The 17,666-nt window shown below is 40.5% G+C and overlaps 1 protein-coding gene across 2 annotated transcripts in view; it reads left to right on the top strand.

Annotated features, from left to right (window-relative positions):
• Positions 1 to 236: 236 nt before the first annotated feature.
• LOC111153553 (centromere protein P) overlaps positions 237 to 17,666 on the top strand; it is a 240,665-nt gene continuing 223,235 nt past the window's right edge. Inside the window, exons 1-3 of one of the 2 annotated variants that reach the window (XM_022512638.1) lie at positions 237 to 358; positions 9,797 to 9,978; positions 12,512 to 12,600. In XM_022512638.1, coding sequence (XP_022368346.1) covers positions 252 to 358; positions 9,797 to 9,978; positions 12,512 to 12,600 — 378 coding nt within the window. In that variant the 5' untranslated portion in view covers positions 237 to 251. The remainder of the gene's footprint in view (positions 359 to 9,796; positions 9,979 to 12,511; positions 12,601 to 17,666) is intronic. The other variant, XM_022512637.1, reaches the window with a different exon arrangement.

The following is a 17,666-nucleotide window of genomic DNA, read 5'->3' as shown; positions in this document are numbered from 1 at the left end:
CGTCCTTGGGCTTCGAGTTGGAGCCAGCCAACTCTCTCGGAGTGCAGGGACAATTAGGGGCTAGCTGAGGTCAGGAACGCAGCAACTGCCACGAGCCTGATACTGCGCGCGGGTGCGGGTGGCACGCGGGTGGGTCCCGCTCCCCCGGCTCCCCCTTCGAGCTTCGGGATGGTCTGAGCCGGCAGCGCGGGAGGCTTGAAGTGCTGGGCGAGGCGCGCGCAGCTGTTAATGCCGCTTGTCAGCGCCCGGCCATGGACGCCCAGCAGGCGGAGGTCCGCGCCTTGGAGGCTGAGATCGCTGCCCTGCGGCGGGCGTGCGAGGAACCGCGGACGGCGGGGGAAGACAACTGGCGAGCGCAGTACGTGCCCGCAGGCCCTGGGGACGGGCGAAGGGCTCGGCCGGCCGCGCAGCCCCCGCCGTCTCCCGGACGCCAAGGGCTCCGCTGTCCACGCCCCGCCCAGCCTCAGCCGAGCGTCGGGCTGGTGGAGGAGAACGGAGGTCTTGGGCCCGTCTCCTTCGCAGGCTCCCGGGCGGGCGGCTGCGCGGCTTCCTGGCGTGCGTCACTGCGGGCACCTGAGGGGGCAGCTGGCACTGAGAGTGGGGCTCTCTTTGAGAAATAACTGAGGGTGGAAGCGTGCGGGAGACGCTGGGAGCGCTGCGCGGGCGTGGCTGGGCGTCCGCAGGTGTGGGTGTGTGTCGGGAGGGGACCCAGAGGTGTGTGGGGGACGGGCGCCCGCGGGTGCCGGATGCCCGCAGGTGTGTGTGGGGGCCTCCTGAAGGGTGGGCGGACGCCAGCGGTGCAGAGGAGCAGGGGCGGGCTGCAGCTGCACCCCAGCCTAAGAGATACAGCGGCCTTTTTGAGCACTCTTAATGCCTAGGACAGCCCTGAGGAAGGTGTCATTGTTAACCCTGTTTTAGAGTTAAGACTGAGGCTCACGGAAGGGATATTGCTTGCCCACCATCTCGGGGTGGGGGGGGTAGTTAGATACGAGCGGGTGCAGCCCAAGAACCTAACTTGGAAGCCCAGCCCCTTTGCTTAACTGAAGATGGAGGAGAGGAAGGATCTGTGACGGTCAGTCAAGTTGCTTAAAAGAAGAAACTATCTTCATTTTTTCAGTCGAGACTGATTTGACTCAGGTGCAGAGAGAAAGAGATCCTCCTGCGCTAACTGGACCGGAGTCGGTAGAAAAGTGGGGAGGAGTTCAGAAAGAAATGCTCACGGGCATGGTGGATGGGATCGTGACAGTATAAGAAGCTGTAACTGGTAAAAAGGGGAGAGAAGTGGGTGACCAGGGAACACCTGTGTTCCTCCACAAGTGAAGTCAATGAACTAAAGACGCGTGCTGCTCCAGGCTGCTCCCCAGATCAGAAGCATTAGCATTCCTTGGGAGTTACATGGAAATACAGATTCTGGATCTATCCTACCTCCTGAGTCATAATATGCATTTTAACAAGACATCGCCCCCCCCCCCCCCCATCACACACACTTAAGCATATTTGAAAGTTTGAGAAGCGCCTAGTAATACTGTGCAGAATAATGATTTCTTCACTGGCCACAAGATGTCGTTGTTAGCCCGGGAGAGCAGGATAGTGTGTCGACCATTCCTGTAATCGTGTCTTCTCAATGATCCAGTTGGGAAAGTTGGAAGAATCCAGATTGTGGAAGGCATTACATGTTTGTCCAGGGTATTTGGGTTTAACATCCAGTTACTTTTTACTGTGGTGGAAAAGGAAGACTGGGACCCGTATACCAAGCTGTGTGTGTGTGTGTGTGTGTGTGTGGGTGTGTGTTAAAATGTAACAAAATTTGTCCTCTTTTAACTTTTTTTTAACCTACAGATGAGTGGTTATGTTTATGTATCGGTTATATAACCAATAATGTTGAGGGACTATCACCACCACCCATCTCCCTTACTCTTTTCATCTTGTAAGACTGAAACTTTAGAACTTCTCATTCCCCACTCCCTTAGTCCTTGGCAATCATTGTTCTGCTTCCTGTCTCTGAGTTTGCTGCCTCTAGGTACTGCATATAAATGGACTCATACATATTTGTCTTTTTGTGACTGGTTTATTTCACTTACCATAATACCCTCAAGGTTTGTCCATATGGTAGCATAATGCAGAATTTCCTTTTTTCTTCAGGCCAGATAATATTCCCTTGTATGAATATACCACATTTTGTTTATCCTTTCATCTGTCAGTGGCTGTTTGGGTTACTTCCATATTTTCGCTATTGTCAATGATGCTCGTATCAACATATGTGTATAAATCTCTCTTTTGAGACCCAGCTTTCCGTTCTTTTGGATATGGGGGGGGTGGTGGCAAGAATTCCTGTCTCTTCAAAGGTCTTCTAGCTGGACTAAGAATCAAATAGACATAAGACAGATAAACAGGAGAAATTCAAATTTAATAGGCATACATTTAAGGAATCCACATAGATATGAAAAGACTAGCAAAATGAGGTATATATGTCATTCTGAATGAAGGAAATGGGCTTGGGATCTGGAACTTCAGAGGAAAGGAATGCATTTCACAGGGCAGTAAAAAGAGCAGATGCTTAGTGATTAGATGTTTGCCGTACCATACAGATGGGTGGCTCAGATAAAATTTATCTCTGTTAATAACTCTTATTCTGGAGAAGACCCCCAATTTAAGTTGTTCTGTGTGGTTAAAGGAGCACAAAATTTTCTCTTGAGCCTGGAGGGCCTCAAGTGCCTTTAGCATAAAATAATCTATATGCCAAAGTGGCACATTCTGGGAGAGGTCTGTTTTGACCCCTGCAGATGTGTACCAAGAAGTGGAATTGCTGGAATCTGTTTTTTTTGTTTGTTTGTTTGTTTGTTTTTTTAAGATTTTATTTATTTATTTTTTGAAAGACAAAGATCACTAGTAGGCAGAGAGGCAGGCAGAGAGAGGAGGAAGCAGGCTCCCTGCTGAGCAGAGAACCCGATGTGGGGCTCGATCCCAGGACCCTGAGATCATGACCTGAGCCGAAGGCAGAGGCTTAACCCACTGAGCCACCCAGGTGCCCCTGGAATCTGTTTTTGATTTGTTGAGGAACTCCCACCCCCATACTGTTTTCCACAGTGGCTGTACCATTTTACATTCGTGCCAACTGCAGGAGGGTTCCAATTTTTCTACATCCTCAGCGATATTGTTTTTTTTTTTCCTTTTTTTTTTTGATAGTAGCCATTCTGATAGGCGTGAGATCAGTTCCCTAATGATTAGTGATGTTGATCATCTTTTTATGTATTTATTCGCCATCTTTTTGGGCCAGTCTCAGCCTGTCTGTGGTAATGCTATTGAATAGAAATGCCTGGAACCAGTGAGCTTCCCAGGGACCTTTTTCCCTTTTCCAAACCTATGTTATGATTGGACTGAACCTTGTGGTTCTTATGATTGCAAGATGTCCTTCAACAAGAACCTTTAGAAAGGTTTGAAGAAAAAAGTAGTTTATTATTTATGAGCCCTGGAGTATACAAGACGTCCCCTGGGGTCCACACTACCAGGTCATTAGCGCAGAGAGGGAGACAGGGAATGAGAGAACAGGACTAGGGTTCTGCTTTTATTGGTGTTGAGGGTGAGGGTCTAGAGTTTCAAGGGCTCGGTCTTTATTGGTAAACTTAAAACATAGGAGTAAGAATATAAACACAGGGAGAGAAAAAAACAAGTGGCCCAAATGGTCAGTTAGTGAAATTAACTAAGATCTCTAACGCAAAAGATTCTCAGTGTGGGAACGCAGCCTAGCTCTTTAGTCCTGTGGCTGGCAGTGTGTTTATTAGAAATAGTTTTCTTCGAAGGGGATGAAGCAGATGCCTCTGCATTCAAAGCTTAAGTCAAGCACTTGCTTTAGGATAAGAAAAGCCAACTGTTAGGTTTTACGTTGTAGTCAGTCTTCTATCCACTTTTGAGAAATGTCTGTTCAAGTCCTTTGGCCATTTTTGAACAGGTTGTTTGGCTTCTGTTGCTTTAGGAATACTTATATGTGTGGAAATTAAACCTTTATCATACATGATTAGCAAGTATCTTTTCTCATTCTATGGGTTGCCTTTTTATTCTTCTGATAGTGTCTTACGTTGTACAATTCTTTATTTTTTTATTTTATTTTTTTTTTAAGATTCTATCCATTTACCTGACAGAGATCACAAGTAGGCAGAGAGGCAGGCAGAGGGAGAGAGGCAGGTAGAGGGAAAGGGGGAAGCAGGCTCCCCGCCAATCAGAAAGCCCGACGTGGGGCTCCATCCCAGGACCCCCGGATCATGACCCGAGCCAAGGCAGAGGCTTTAACCCACTGAGCCACCCAGGCGCCCCATAATTCCTTAAAATGTTCATGAAATCCAGTTTGTCTATTTTTTTTCTTTTGTTATCTGTGCCTTTGCTGCTATGTCCAAGAAATCATTGCCCTGGCCAGTGTTATAAAGCTTTTATCCAATGTTTTCTTAAGAGTTTTGTTTTAGGTCTTACGTTGAGATGTTTGATCCAGTGTGAGTAATTTTTGTATGTGATGTTAGGGGAGGTTCCAACTTCATTCTTTTGCATATAGATACTCAGTTTTTCCAGCACTATTTGAATCGTATTGGCAAGCTTATAAAAAATCATGTGATCATACACTTGAGGGTTCATTTCTGGGTTCTCTTATTCCATTTCATTCATCTATCTGTTGTCTTTATGCAAATATACACTGTTTTGATTACTGTACCTTTCAGTTTTGAAATCAGGAAGTGTGAGTCCTCCAGCTTTGTTCTTTATCAAGATTATTTTGGCTATTTCGGATCCCTTGAGATTCCGCATGAATCTTAGGATGGGTTTTTCTATTCCTGCAAAAAACCTCATTGGAATTTTGGTGGAGATTGCATTGAATCTGTAGATTGCATGGGAATAATATTGACATTTTAATAATATTATTTTCTAATTCATTAACATGAGCTGTGTTTCTATTTATATCAAATTTAATTTTTTTAGCGATGTTTTATGGTTTTCATTGTACAACTCTTTTACCTTCCTAAGGTAAATTCCTTCCTAAGGTTAATTCCTAAGTATTAATAGTTTTTGATGCTGTTGTAAATGGAATTGTTTTTGTAATTTGCCTTTCAGATTGTTTGTTGTTGGTTTATAGCGATTCATCTGAGTTTTGTGTGGTGATTTCGTATCCTGATACCTTGCTGAATTCATTTATTTTAGCACTTGTTTTTGTGGAATCTTTGGGGTTGTGTATATGTAAAATTATACCATCTGTAAACACAGATAATTTTACTTCCTTTCCAATTTCGATGTCTTTTATTTCTGTTTCTTGCCTAATTGCTCTACTGAGAATTTCTAGAACCATGTTTCATTGGTGAAAGTGGACATCCTTACCTTTTTTCATACATGGCTTTTATTATGTTGGAATAATTTTCTTCTATTTCTAGTTTTTTAAAATATGTTATCATTAAAGTGTGTTAAATTTTGTCAAATGCTTTTTCTGCATTTCCCCTTCTTTCTGTTAATGTGGTATATTACATTGATCCATTGTCCTATTTTGAACCATCCTTGTATTCCAGAAATAAATCCCACTTGGTCATGATGTGTAATCCCTTTAATATGCTTATTTTAATTTACTACTAATTTGCTGAGAGTTTTTACATTAATACTGAGAAATAATACTGGTCTGTAGGAAGTTGTGCTGGCCTGATAAATGAATTACAAGGTGTTCTCTTTTCAACTTTTTGGAGAAGTTTGGAAAGGATCAGTTAGTTTTTATTTAAATGTTTGATAGAATTCACTCATGTAGTTATCAGGTTCAGGGCATTTTCTTTGTTAGAGATGTTTTTATTATGGATTCAATCATACTAGTTATAAGTCTATTCAAATTTCTTATTTCTTTGTGATTTAATCTTCATAGGTTTTTTGTTCCTAGGAATTGAGCCATTTCAGATAGGTTATCCAATGTATTGGCATACTGCTATTTGTAATACTCGCATAGCCCTTTTTATTTTTGTAGAATTGCTCATGGCTCTACTTTCATTTCTGACTGTAATAATTTGTGTCCTGTTTTGTTTTTAAGTAAACCCAACATGGGGTTTGAATTCATGACCGAGATCAAGATCAGGAGTCCCATGCTCTATTGCCTAAGCCAACTAGGTGCCCCTTATCTTTTTCAGTCCATCTAGCAAAAGTTTTTGTCAATTTTATTGATCCTTTCAAAGAGTCAACTTTTGGTTTCATTCTATTGCCTATTTCATTTCTCCCTATTCTAATCTTTATTATCTTTTTCTTTTGGCTAGCTTTGGTTTAGTTCATTCTTTTTCTAGTTGTGATATTAGGTTGTTGATTTGGGATCTTAAATTTTAAGTGTGTATAGCTATGAATGCCCCCTTTAGTACATCTTCTGCTGTGTCCCTTGAATTCTGGTATATTGTATTTTCATTTTTGTCTTTTAAGTATTTGCTCATTTCCCCTGCAGTTTCTTCTTGAGTCTGTTCTTTTAAAATGTGTTAATTTCCACAGTTTTGTGAATTTTTCAGTTTTCCTTCTGTTATTGATATCTAACCTCATTCCACTGTGGTTAGAGAAGATACTTTGTATGGATGAGTATAGTTGAAATACATAGAGACTTAATTTGTTGCCCAGTATATGATATGTCCCTTATGTCCTTCATAAGTCCCATGTGCACTTATGAAGAATTTATATATGTCTGTTAGATTTGTGTCTTGTGTAGAATGTTCTGTATATGTGTGTTAGATCTAATTGGTTTATTGTGTTATTTCTACTACTACTCTTTCCTATTTATCCTCTGTCTAGTTGTTCTGTACATTATTGTGAGTGGGGTATTGAAGTCTCCAATTATTTTGTTTTTTATTGAGGTGTAGTCGACATAGAAGATTATATTAGTTTCAGGTGTACAACATAATTATTTGATATTTGTACATATTACAACAGGATTATGACACTAAGTTAAATTAACATCCATACACAGAATTACAAGGTCTTTCTTCCTGTGATAGGAACTTTTGAGATTTAGTAACCTATCAACCTTCAAATGTATAATACATTATTAATTATAGTTATCATGCTGTACATTATATCCCCAGGCCTTTTTAAGTTTATTACTGGAAGTTTGTGCCCTTTGACCACCTTCACCCATTTTCCCAAACCCCCTCACCGTTGCCCCTGGCAACCATCAATCTACTCTGTATTTCTATGAGCTTAGGGTTTTTAAGATTCTGCGTATAAGTGAGATCATATAGTGTTTGTCTGTCTAATCTAACTTAATTCATTAAACATAATGCCCTCAAGAACCATCCATGTAGTCACAAATGACAGGATTTTCTTCTTTTTATGTGATTGTCATTCACTTTTATAATATATACCACATCTTTTTTGTTCATTTATCTGTTGACAGTTAAGTTGTTTCCATGGCTTGGCTATTGTAAATAATTCTGCAGTGAACATAAGGTTGCATATATCCTACTGAGTTAGTGTTTTTGTTTCATTCAGATAAATACCCAGAAGAAAAATTGCTGGTTCTTATGGTATTTCTATTTTTAACTTTTTGAGGAAACTTCATACTGTTTTCTATAGTTGTACACCAATTTATATTACTACCAACACTGCAGAAGGATTCCTTTTTCTACACATTCTTGCCAACTCTTTATTTCTTGTGTTTGTGATAATAGCCATTCTGACAGGTATGAGGTAAGCTGCCTCATGGTTTTGACTTGCATTTCTGTGATAGCTAGTGACGTTGAGAATCTTTTGTATGTATCTGTTGGCCAGCTGTATATTTTCTTTGGAAAAATTTCTATTCAGATTTTCTTCCCCCTTCCCTTTATTTATTTATTTATTTATTTATTTTTTGGAGAGAGAGTACATGTGGGGGGCGGGGGGAGAGGCAGCTGGAAAAGGGGAGGAGATAATTTTTTTTTTTAAGATTTTATTTATTTATTTGTGAGAGAGAGAGAGAGAGAGAACGAGCGAGCACAAGCAGGCAGAGAGGCAGGCAGAGGCAGAGGGAGAAGCAGGCTCCCTGCTGAACAAGGAGCCCGATTCAGGACTCGATCCCAGGACCCTGGAATCATGACCTGAGCTGAAGGCAGCCACTTAACCGACTGAGCCCCGAGTCATCCCATATCTGGGATGCCTATCAAGATTTTTTTTCTTTTGCTACTGAGTTATATGAATTCTTTATATATTTTGGCTGTTAACCCCTTGGCAGATAACCTGTTTTGCAAATATTTTCTCCCATTTCATAGTAAGCCTTTTCATTTTACTGATGATTTAATTGGCTATAGAGAAATTGTTTAGTTTGATGTGGTCCCACTTGTTGATTTTTGCTTTGGTTGCATTTGCTTTTGATAGCAAATTTAAAAAGTCAGCACCAAGACTGGGGAGTTTACTGCCTCTGCTTTCTTCTAGGAGTTTCATAGTTTCAGGTCTTATCTTCAAGTCTTTAGCCCATTTTGAGGTAATTTTTGTGTATTGTGTAAGGTCATGGTCCAGTTTCATTCTTTTACATTGACTACCCAGTTTTCCCACTTTTGTTGAAGAGACCATTCTTTTGCCATTATATATTCTTGGCTGATCATAAATTAATTGACCATATGTGCATGTGTTTATTTCTAGGTTCTTTATTCTGTTCTATTGATCTGTATGTCTGTTTTTATGTCAATACCATAATATTTTGATTACTGTAGCCTGTAATATAGTGTGAAATCGGGAAGTGCAATGCCTCCAGCATTGTTCTTTCTCAGAATAGTTTTAGCTATTTGGGGTCTAACACATGTTAGGATTGTCTTTTCTATTTCTATGAAAATGCCATTGGAATTTTGATGGGGAATACGTTGAATTTGTAGATTGCTTTGGGTAGTATGAATGTTTTAACAATATTAGTTTTTTCAATCCATGAACATGTGCCTTCAGTTTCTTTCACCAATGTCTCATAGTTTTCAGGGTACAGATTTTTACCTCCTTGCTTAAATTTATTCCTAGGTATTGTACTCTTTTTTTTTTTTTAAAAGCTTTTATTTATTTTTTTGACAGAGATCACAAGAAGGCAGGGAGGCAGGCAGAGAGAGAGGAAGGGAAGCAATCTCCCCGCAGAGCAGAGAGCCCCTTACTTGTTTTAGAAGTTAGAGTTAAGGGTTGTTGGATGGCTCAGTCGATTAAGTGTCTGACTTTTGATTTTGGCTCAGGTCTTGATCTCAGGGTTGTGAGTTCAAATCCCATGTTAAGCTCCACACTGGGCATGGAGCCTACTTAGAAAAATAATTTGAGATGTCTTGGGATATCAGACATTCAGTTTGGAGTATTTTAAACGTCCAGCTTGAAAAGACATTTTAATGTTGCAAAGTATTCTTGTTATAATTTATTTTATAATTGTTTTTAATAGGTAGAAATATAGTAGTATATTTTCATTAGCTTTGTGTTAATTTGAGATTAAAAATTACAGTGTTAGTAGCCATATTGGTTTTGAGAAAAATCAGGCAGTTTTCAAGAGAAAAAAGTAAGAAAGACAGGGCGCCTGGGTGCCTCAGTTGTTAAGCATCTGCCTTTGGCTCCAGTCATGATCTCAGTGTCCTGGGATCGAGCCCTGCATCAGGCTTCCTGCTTGGCGGGAAGCCTGCTTCTCCCTCTCCCACTCTTCCTGCTTGTGTTCCATCCCTCGCTATGCCTCTCTGTCAAATAAATAAATAAAATATTTACCAAAAGATAAAAATAAAAGACAAACTAGGAATGGTTTCAGAAATTTAGTTATTAGATAAAACACTTGTTAGTGATTTCTTCATTGGAGTAATTATTTGTTATATTTGCTTTTTAGAAAATCACTTCGAGAAATGTATCAATCAGATTCTGAAGGATGGGCCTCTTCAAAAGATCTGAGAAGTCATCTTGGACATTTAGAATCAGAACTTCTTTTTCTAAGCACACTTACTGGCATCAGTATAAGAAATTACTCCATGAAGACAGAGGTCCTAAGAAATACTGAGAAGACAGAGAAGAGTAAGTATTAATTTTAATTTTGAAGTGATGTTGAAGCTTATCTTATTATGCATAAGAAATTGGCTGTAATGACATTGAATTAAAGTTCTATAGAGGAGGGGCACCTGGGCTGCTCATTCGGTTAAGGGTTCGACTCTTGATTTTGCCTCAGGTCATAATCTCAGGGTCGTGGGATTGAACCCTGTGTTGGGCTCCACACTCACTGGATTCTCTCTCTTCCTCTGCCCTCTCCCTGCTCTCCCATGGGTTTTCTCCCTCTCTCTAAAAATAAATAAATCTTAAAAAAAAATTGTGTAAGATAACTATATGACCTTCTATATGACTGTGTGGTTGTGGTAAACTTGTTTTGTCGGGTATCTTGAACATCACAGTGTGCATAATACTCTTTAAAAGCTGTCTGAGGTAGATATTAAGGAAGACACAGGCTTTATCATTAAGTATCTTAATACAAGTAATAGGTAAGTGAAAGAACAACAGTACCATTAATTTGTAAATCTTTTTTTTTCAAATATTTATTCATTTGAGAGAAATAGAGAGCACAAGCAGAGGGAGAGGAGGAAGGGTGTCTGCTGAGCTGGGAGCCCAATGTGCGGCTCAAAGCCAGGCCCTGGAAATCATGACCTGAGCCGAAGGCAGATACTTAACCTATTTGAGTGGCCTAGGCGCCCCTAATTTGTAAATCGTAAGAGTTGGTCACTACTGACGTGAAGCCTGCCTCACCTACAGTGCTCTACTCCTACCAAACGTGGCCTGTGGCCAAGATAAATATTTCAGGAGCTAGACCATTTTCAAGAGGAGAGTTTCTGGTCCCAATGACTTAAGTTTTATTGCCAAGGGCCTGTGATGCGGTAACTTATAAAGGGAAGCTAATTCAGCTGTGCATTAGAATTTGGGAACTTTGGACCTGGGTGGTTCAGTTGGTTAGGCATCTGCTTTGGCTCAGGTCATGATCCCGGGGTTCTGGGATTGAGCCCTGTGTCGGGCTCCCTGCTCAGCATGGAGTCACCTTCTCCTTCTGCCCCCTCCCTGACTTGTACTCACTCTTTCTCAAATAAATAAATAAAATCTTAAAGAAAAAAAAAGGTCACTTTTAGAATTGCTTCCTGACTTTTCCACTGGCATAACTAACCCTCATGAAGGGAAGATAGTGAGTTGATCCTCAGAGGGTCTTTGGTAGCTTGCCTCAGTGAAAGTCTGAAATACAAAGAGAAATGGGTTACAGGAATTTGGACATTTCAGATGCTTGAAGAGTTGGGATACAGAGAGGACGGGAGAGTGAGTTTAGGCCAGGTGCCCGTCTTGCTAGTGCAGAAATCTTCATCTTCCCACTTTGAGTCTTCCTAAGTTGACCTCCTCTGCAGGAGGTACTTGTGCTGCCTATTCAGGATGTGCTTTTTTTTTTTTTTTTTTTTTTTTTGGGAAGATTTTATTTGTTTGAGAGAGAGAGAGAGCATGAACAGAGGGAGAGAGAGAAGCAGATTCCCCGATGAACAGGGAGCCCCTTGTGGATAGGGCTTGATCTCATGACTCTGAGATCATGACCTGAGCCATGGGCAGATGCTTAACCAACTGAACCACCCAAGTGCCCCTCAGAATGCTTTTGAGTAGGCTTAATATTGAGCTTCCCCCTTTGCTGGCTTAGGTTTTAATTTTTCTGGGTCTGCCAGATTAGTTCCTTTCTCTGTAATATCTAGCTCATCCATCTGATTTCCAGTTTCCAAACTTGTTACTCTCCTTTTTCTTCTTTATTCCTGTAGAGTTGTGCTCTTCTAAAAATACCTTTGTTAACAAAGTCAAAATAGTGGTTATCTCTTGGGTGGGTAGTATATAGACTCCAGAAGGGCATGAGAGAACTTTATGGTTTATTTAAAAATTTCTTTATCTTTATCTCAGTTGTAGTTACATGGAAAACACATGTTAAAAAATACTATGTTAAAAAATACTGAGTTGCATTGAAGTATAAAATTTTGAAAGATAACAATAGGTGGATTCCATTTAGTGTTTTTAAGTAGAATCAGATAATGTTGAAAAAAACCTCCATCTAACAGTTGTAATTCAAACTTGTGTAGGGTAGCATGTTTCTTCTTCTTCTTCTTCTTCTTCTTTTTTTTTTTTTTTTTGAGTGAGAACTCAAATGGGGAAAGGTGCAAAGAGAGAGGGAGAGAGAATCTTAAGCAGATTCCATGCTCAGGGCAGAGCCCAATGCAGGGCTTGATCTTACGACCCTTAGATCATGACCTGATCTGAAATCAAAGAGTTGGATGCTTAACCACCTGAGCCACATGGGTGCTCCTATACTAGCATGTCTTACTATAATCTTTAGTATAATTGAGAAGTAGAAAGTATGAGTTACCTTTAATCCAACTTTGCCAAGGTAATCAATTTGGTGCACATTCTTTGAGATATTTGCAATATAAATACTAACATAAACTCTCCCCCATGTACTCACATGTATTAGAAATATTCATAAAAAATTAATAGGCATTTGAAGGAAACTTATTTGCAATAAAACATTTTTTTTTCTGATTTATAGGTATAACGAAAGTTCTACAGAGACACAGATTATCAGGAAATTGCCAAATGATTACATTTCAACTTGAATTTCAGATTCTGGAAATCCAGGTAAATGGAGTCTATTGTAGTAATAGAGATTCTGCTGTGATTAAGCGTTTCCCACACCCCAGCCTTCAGTAGTGGCTGAGCTGAGGAGGGATTCGTGAACCACAGCCCTCTTGTAGTACGTATGCTTGTACAAAGTGATACCATTTTTACAGTATAACCGCCCTGGCAACTGCATATGAGAGGATCATTGCTGAAGGTCTAGGTGCTCTATTGGAAGGCAGATAGCAAGTTCCTCCTCATCTCTCAGAGCAGGCCCCAAGGTCATGGGAACAGTCCTAGATACCCTCATATGCCAGCCATGCATTATTTATTAGTTATCTGCTGGTGCTTAACAAATTTTCCCAAAATTTAATGTCTTCGAACAAGAAAATGTTTATCTCACCCATTTTCTGTGGATCAGAGATTAGAGAACAGCTGAGTTGTGTGTTCTTGCTCAGGGCCTCTCCTGAAGTTCTGGTCATTTGGAACCGCAGCCACCTGAAGACTGTTCAGGGCTGGCAGCTTAGACTCCAAAGTGGTTTGTGGTTACTCCAGCAGGTTACACTGGACTGCTAAGACACAATGCAGGAGCAAGACTTTTCTGGCTAAGACTTTGCATAAAATCAGGAAACAGAATGAGAATGTGTAGCATATGGCCAGGGTTGGGCAGAACAAGGTAAGAAACCTTCAACGTATGGCTCCAAGAAGAGTGAGATCCAGGCATAATTTCAAGAATTGACTTGGCCTAGGCACAAACTATGATAGCAGAAAACAGTTCAACCAGTTTGTTTTGTGAACTTGGCCTACGAGGAGTATGTGTAAAGGAAATTCACAGGGAAGGGAGGGTAGACTATCTTGCCTTCAACTTATCAGATAACCAAAGCAGATGTGATCAGTTGTCATAACCCAAGTCCTATGGACAAGAAGCTTGCTTATATTCATAGTCATGTACCAGAATTCCTGGTCCCAGTCCTCAGCCACAAAAACAGCCCTGAGTTCTCCCGTTTTGTATGGAACAAGGATTGATGTCAGATAATCAGGACCCTGCCTCCTTAAGGTGTTAGATAGCCACCCCAACTAGTCAAGAGTGCCTGCTTCCAAGTATCTGGGCTAGAGGTTTTGCTTCTCGAGAACTCTTTGCAGTCCATATCCATGGTTGCTGCCACTGGCCCTGGCAGACTGGGAAAGGGCTATAGGATGTCTGGGCCCCTCATCTGATGATGGAGCTCCCAGCTTGCTCCCACCTCAGAGCATTCTCCCTTCAACACTACCGAGGTGACTAAGAGCTTTCAGAGTGTATCATTGCCAAGGCTAGTTGAGCAGGATATGACATGGGGCATGGATGATGAGTGCCCTTAGGGGAAGTAAACCTTTCCAGGTTGTCACCAGGCCTGTGCAGGGTCTGTGCAGGGTCACCAAGGTGAAATTATTGTTCTGCATGACCTCAAAGATCATCTGCTGAAGACTGAAAAAGAATGTGGATACAAATGGATTGGTCTCATTTGGGATAGTCTCATTTGGGATAGACCCTCGCTTCTCTTTTGGATAGCCCAGGAGCTCCTGGATGTTGTCCCATCGCAAAAGGTTGCATAGGCATACCAACTGAATTTTTTCTCTTTGCAGCTAATACGATCTTAAACTCAGAGTGGTGATATACCACATACTTACCTGCGTCTTGGCCTCCATTAATAGGCCAGGCCTATAGTCCACATCAGGTTGATGGAGTCATAGGCCCAAGGTCCATCTCCGTGTGTGAGGACATTTGTACTGGCAGTGTATACATTGCCCCAGAAACTGCTCTGGAGCATCCTAGTAGCCTTGGGGTTGTATAGGCTATTTCCGCTATTAGTGTTTGTCTTTTACACAGTCATTCCAGCAGATATCTGGAAAGTAGCTAGACGGTTGGCAAAGCTAGGTTTGTCCTTGGGAGGCTTAACCATAAGTCCAACTGAAAAGAGGCTAGTCCTCTGAAGTTGACCTGAACCAACTGCTCATTGGAGCTGTACATTCCAGAATGGGGTGTCCCCAAAGATTGATTAGCCTGTTCATTAGGGGGACTATGGCCTAAGAGATAAAATAGACTTCAGTTTTGTTTTTTTTTTTTAATATTTTACTTATTTATTCGAGAGAGAGACAGAGAGAGCATGAGTGAGGAGAAGCAGACTCCCCATGGAGTTGGGAGCCCGATGTGGGACTTAATCCTGGGACTCTAGGATCATGACCTGAGCTGAAGGCAGTCAGTTAACCAACTGAGCCACCCAGGGGCCCTAGACTGCAGTTTTGTAACTTCATTTTAAGTTGTGTATTTTGGTCACTTAAGCCTCTGAAGGATACGGTTGTTTGATCCCATTATGAATCAGATCAAGGTTAACATCACAATTTGGGGATATATTTTATACCATGATATGCTTCTGAAGAATGGCTACAGCCTCACCCAAGGCATTCTGTGCTTGAACTGACACTGGGAAACTCCCATAGTGGTTTGGCTTGCTGGTCCTATGTGACTGTGTGGCAGTACAGACAAGACTGGAGCCATGTGGGCCTTGCTGCAGTGGCCATGTTCCCTGCCTTCTACTGGGCAGTGGTGGCACCAGTCCATAGCTAATGTTGTTATTAATAATATATTGAGCTTAACATTATGATCCCATACCACCAAAGCATGATTGTAAATTTTGTAACCATTTAGTAATGGCTTAAAGTGTACTATTATCTCACATGCTGAATAAATTAGAATTAGTTGAGCTGTGTATGACAGAAAACTTAAAGGTAGATCAAAGTACTAGAAGTTTCTCTATTGCTTAAACAAAATTGGTTTTTGTGTTTTTTTTTTTCTTTTTCTTTAAACCAAATTGTAAGGTAAGTTTTCTAGAGCTAGTATGGTGACCTCATGAATATCATCAGGCTCTGCCATTACCCATGTGACTTCCAAATCATGGTGTGATGATCAATGGAGCACTTCAGGTGTTGGGCAGGGGGACGGGCAATCAAGGGCTTAGCTTTTCTAGCTTTCTGGAAGTTGTAACATCCATCATTCACCTACATTCTATTGGCCAATAACGTCCTACAAAGGAGGCTGGAAATTCAGTCTTCATTATGCATGGCCATGACACCAGTGAGAAATTGGTACAAGAAAGAAGTAGAAGTGCTGGGAACTACCAGTAGTTCCTGTCTCATGCTTTGGGGGATGTAGGGAAAAAAATCTGAGGAGAGGAACAGTAGATATTCTTTGATAGATAAAGAACACAGTAGCTGTTGAATCTCTAAAGACATGTAAGTTGTTATTGTTCACATTCAATATAATAGGAATCTTTGAACTGCTCAGTTTTACTTAATTTGCTACAGACTTTCCCTGGCTATGTTAACAAACATTTGGTTTTTCTCTGTGCCTTTCCAAAGTTCTGATTTTTCTTGAGGACCATACTAAATAAGATGTTGCAAACAAACAACTCTCAAATAAGGAAGATTTTAGGAATAAGTCATATGTGGGATTCATGGGGTTTCATGGAGAAGTAGGAAACAAGGGACTATCTATATTTCTTTGTTGTTTGGAATTCAAATATAATGAGCTGATGCGAATTTTTAAAAAGTTATTACTTAATGGTAAATCCTCACATTCTAGGCTTTATTTGTGTAAATATGCCTTTAAACTAGAATTGCTAGGTCTTAGGAGATGTACATGTAAGTTCTCATAGTACCAGATTGCCTTCTAAAGTGGTTTTACCGTTTTACATGTGGAGCTATATATTTTAGTAATATATATTTATATATATATATATATATATATATTACTATTTTACATGTTGAGCATGTAAAATAGTAATAGTTTATAGTTGAGACTAATAGGAAAAAAAGATAAAGATACAACAAAGCTTCTGTGTTCTTAAAGATTTTTTTTAATGGAATTTCCACTAGAGGGAGATGTTTAACTGCTAGAAAATTGAAAAGTAACCTAAATAATAAAACTATCTTGTTTAAGGAATATTGTTGTAATAGGGCGCCTGGGTGGCTCAGTGGGTTAAGCCCCTGCCTTCGGCTCAGGTCATGATCTCAGGGTCCTGGGATCGAGTCCCGCATTGAGCTCTCTGCTTGGCAGGGAGCCTGCTTCCTCCTCTCTCTCTCTGCCTGCCTCTCTGCCTGCTTGGTCTCTCTCTGTCAAATAAATAAATAAAATCTTTTAAAAAAAAAAAAATATTGTTGTAATAAAATCATAGTAATACAATGTGAGAACCATAAGTGACCATATAGACTATTAAGCTCATTCCCTTTATTTTAAAGAGAAATACATCAAGGGAGTTTGAATGATTACCCATGTTGTCACAGTTGTTACTCAGAGGTGGTTGGAATATACAGTTCTGTTCTCCAGATTTACTGTCTGTTGTTGTAAGAACGTCAGAATTAACATGTGTCAGTATTCATACTCCGTACAGTATAATAAATCAGATCAGTGTCAGTTTGTAGGGAAAATGGCTAAGAATGTTTTCATAACTACTCTTCCTGAAACCCAGTAAAACAAAGTGATTCCAGAGTAAGGAAATTTTTAATTAATATCTGGTCTTGGCACATCCTCAAGTACTGAGAGCTATTAAAAATAGGGCTGCCTGGTTCGCTTGGTTGCGCATCCAACTTTTCATTTTGGCTCAGGGCATGATATCAGGGTCATGGATTGGGCCTCGTGTCAGCTTCCATGCTCAGTGTAGAGTCTGCTTGTCCGTCTCTCTCTGCTATCCCTTCCGGGTTTGCTCTTGTTCTCTCTCTCTCTAAAATAAACAAATAAAATCTTAAAAATGGGGCACCTGGGTGGTTTAGTTGGTTAAGAATCTGCCTTTGGCTCAGGTCATGATCCTGGAGACCCAGGATCAAGCCCTGTATCCAGCTCCCTACTTAGCAGGGAATCTGCTTCTCCCTCTCACTCTGCTTCTCCCCTGCTAATGCTTGCTTTCTCGCTCACTCTCTTAAATGAATAAAATCTTTTAAAAACCTACATAAAATAAAAATGAAATAGACTCCTTGAATGTCAAAGCAGTTTGAGACACAATCAATAGCTAGGGCAGTGTTGAATGATAAATTTCATCTTCATCATAAGGCCA

The sequence above is a fragment of the Enhydra lutris genome, unplaced genomic scaffold (assembly GCF_002288905.1).
Source record: "Enhydra lutris kenyoni isolate GAN:26980312 unplaced genomic scaffold, ASM228890v2 scaffoldscaffold33, whole genome shotgun sequence".
Lineage (NCBI taxonomy): Eukaryota > Metazoa > Chordata > Mammalia > Carnivora > Mustelidae > Enhydra > Enhydra lutris.
The sequence above is the reverse complement of the archived record's forward strand: the minus strand, read 5'-3'. Positions and strand labels throughout refer to the sequence as shown.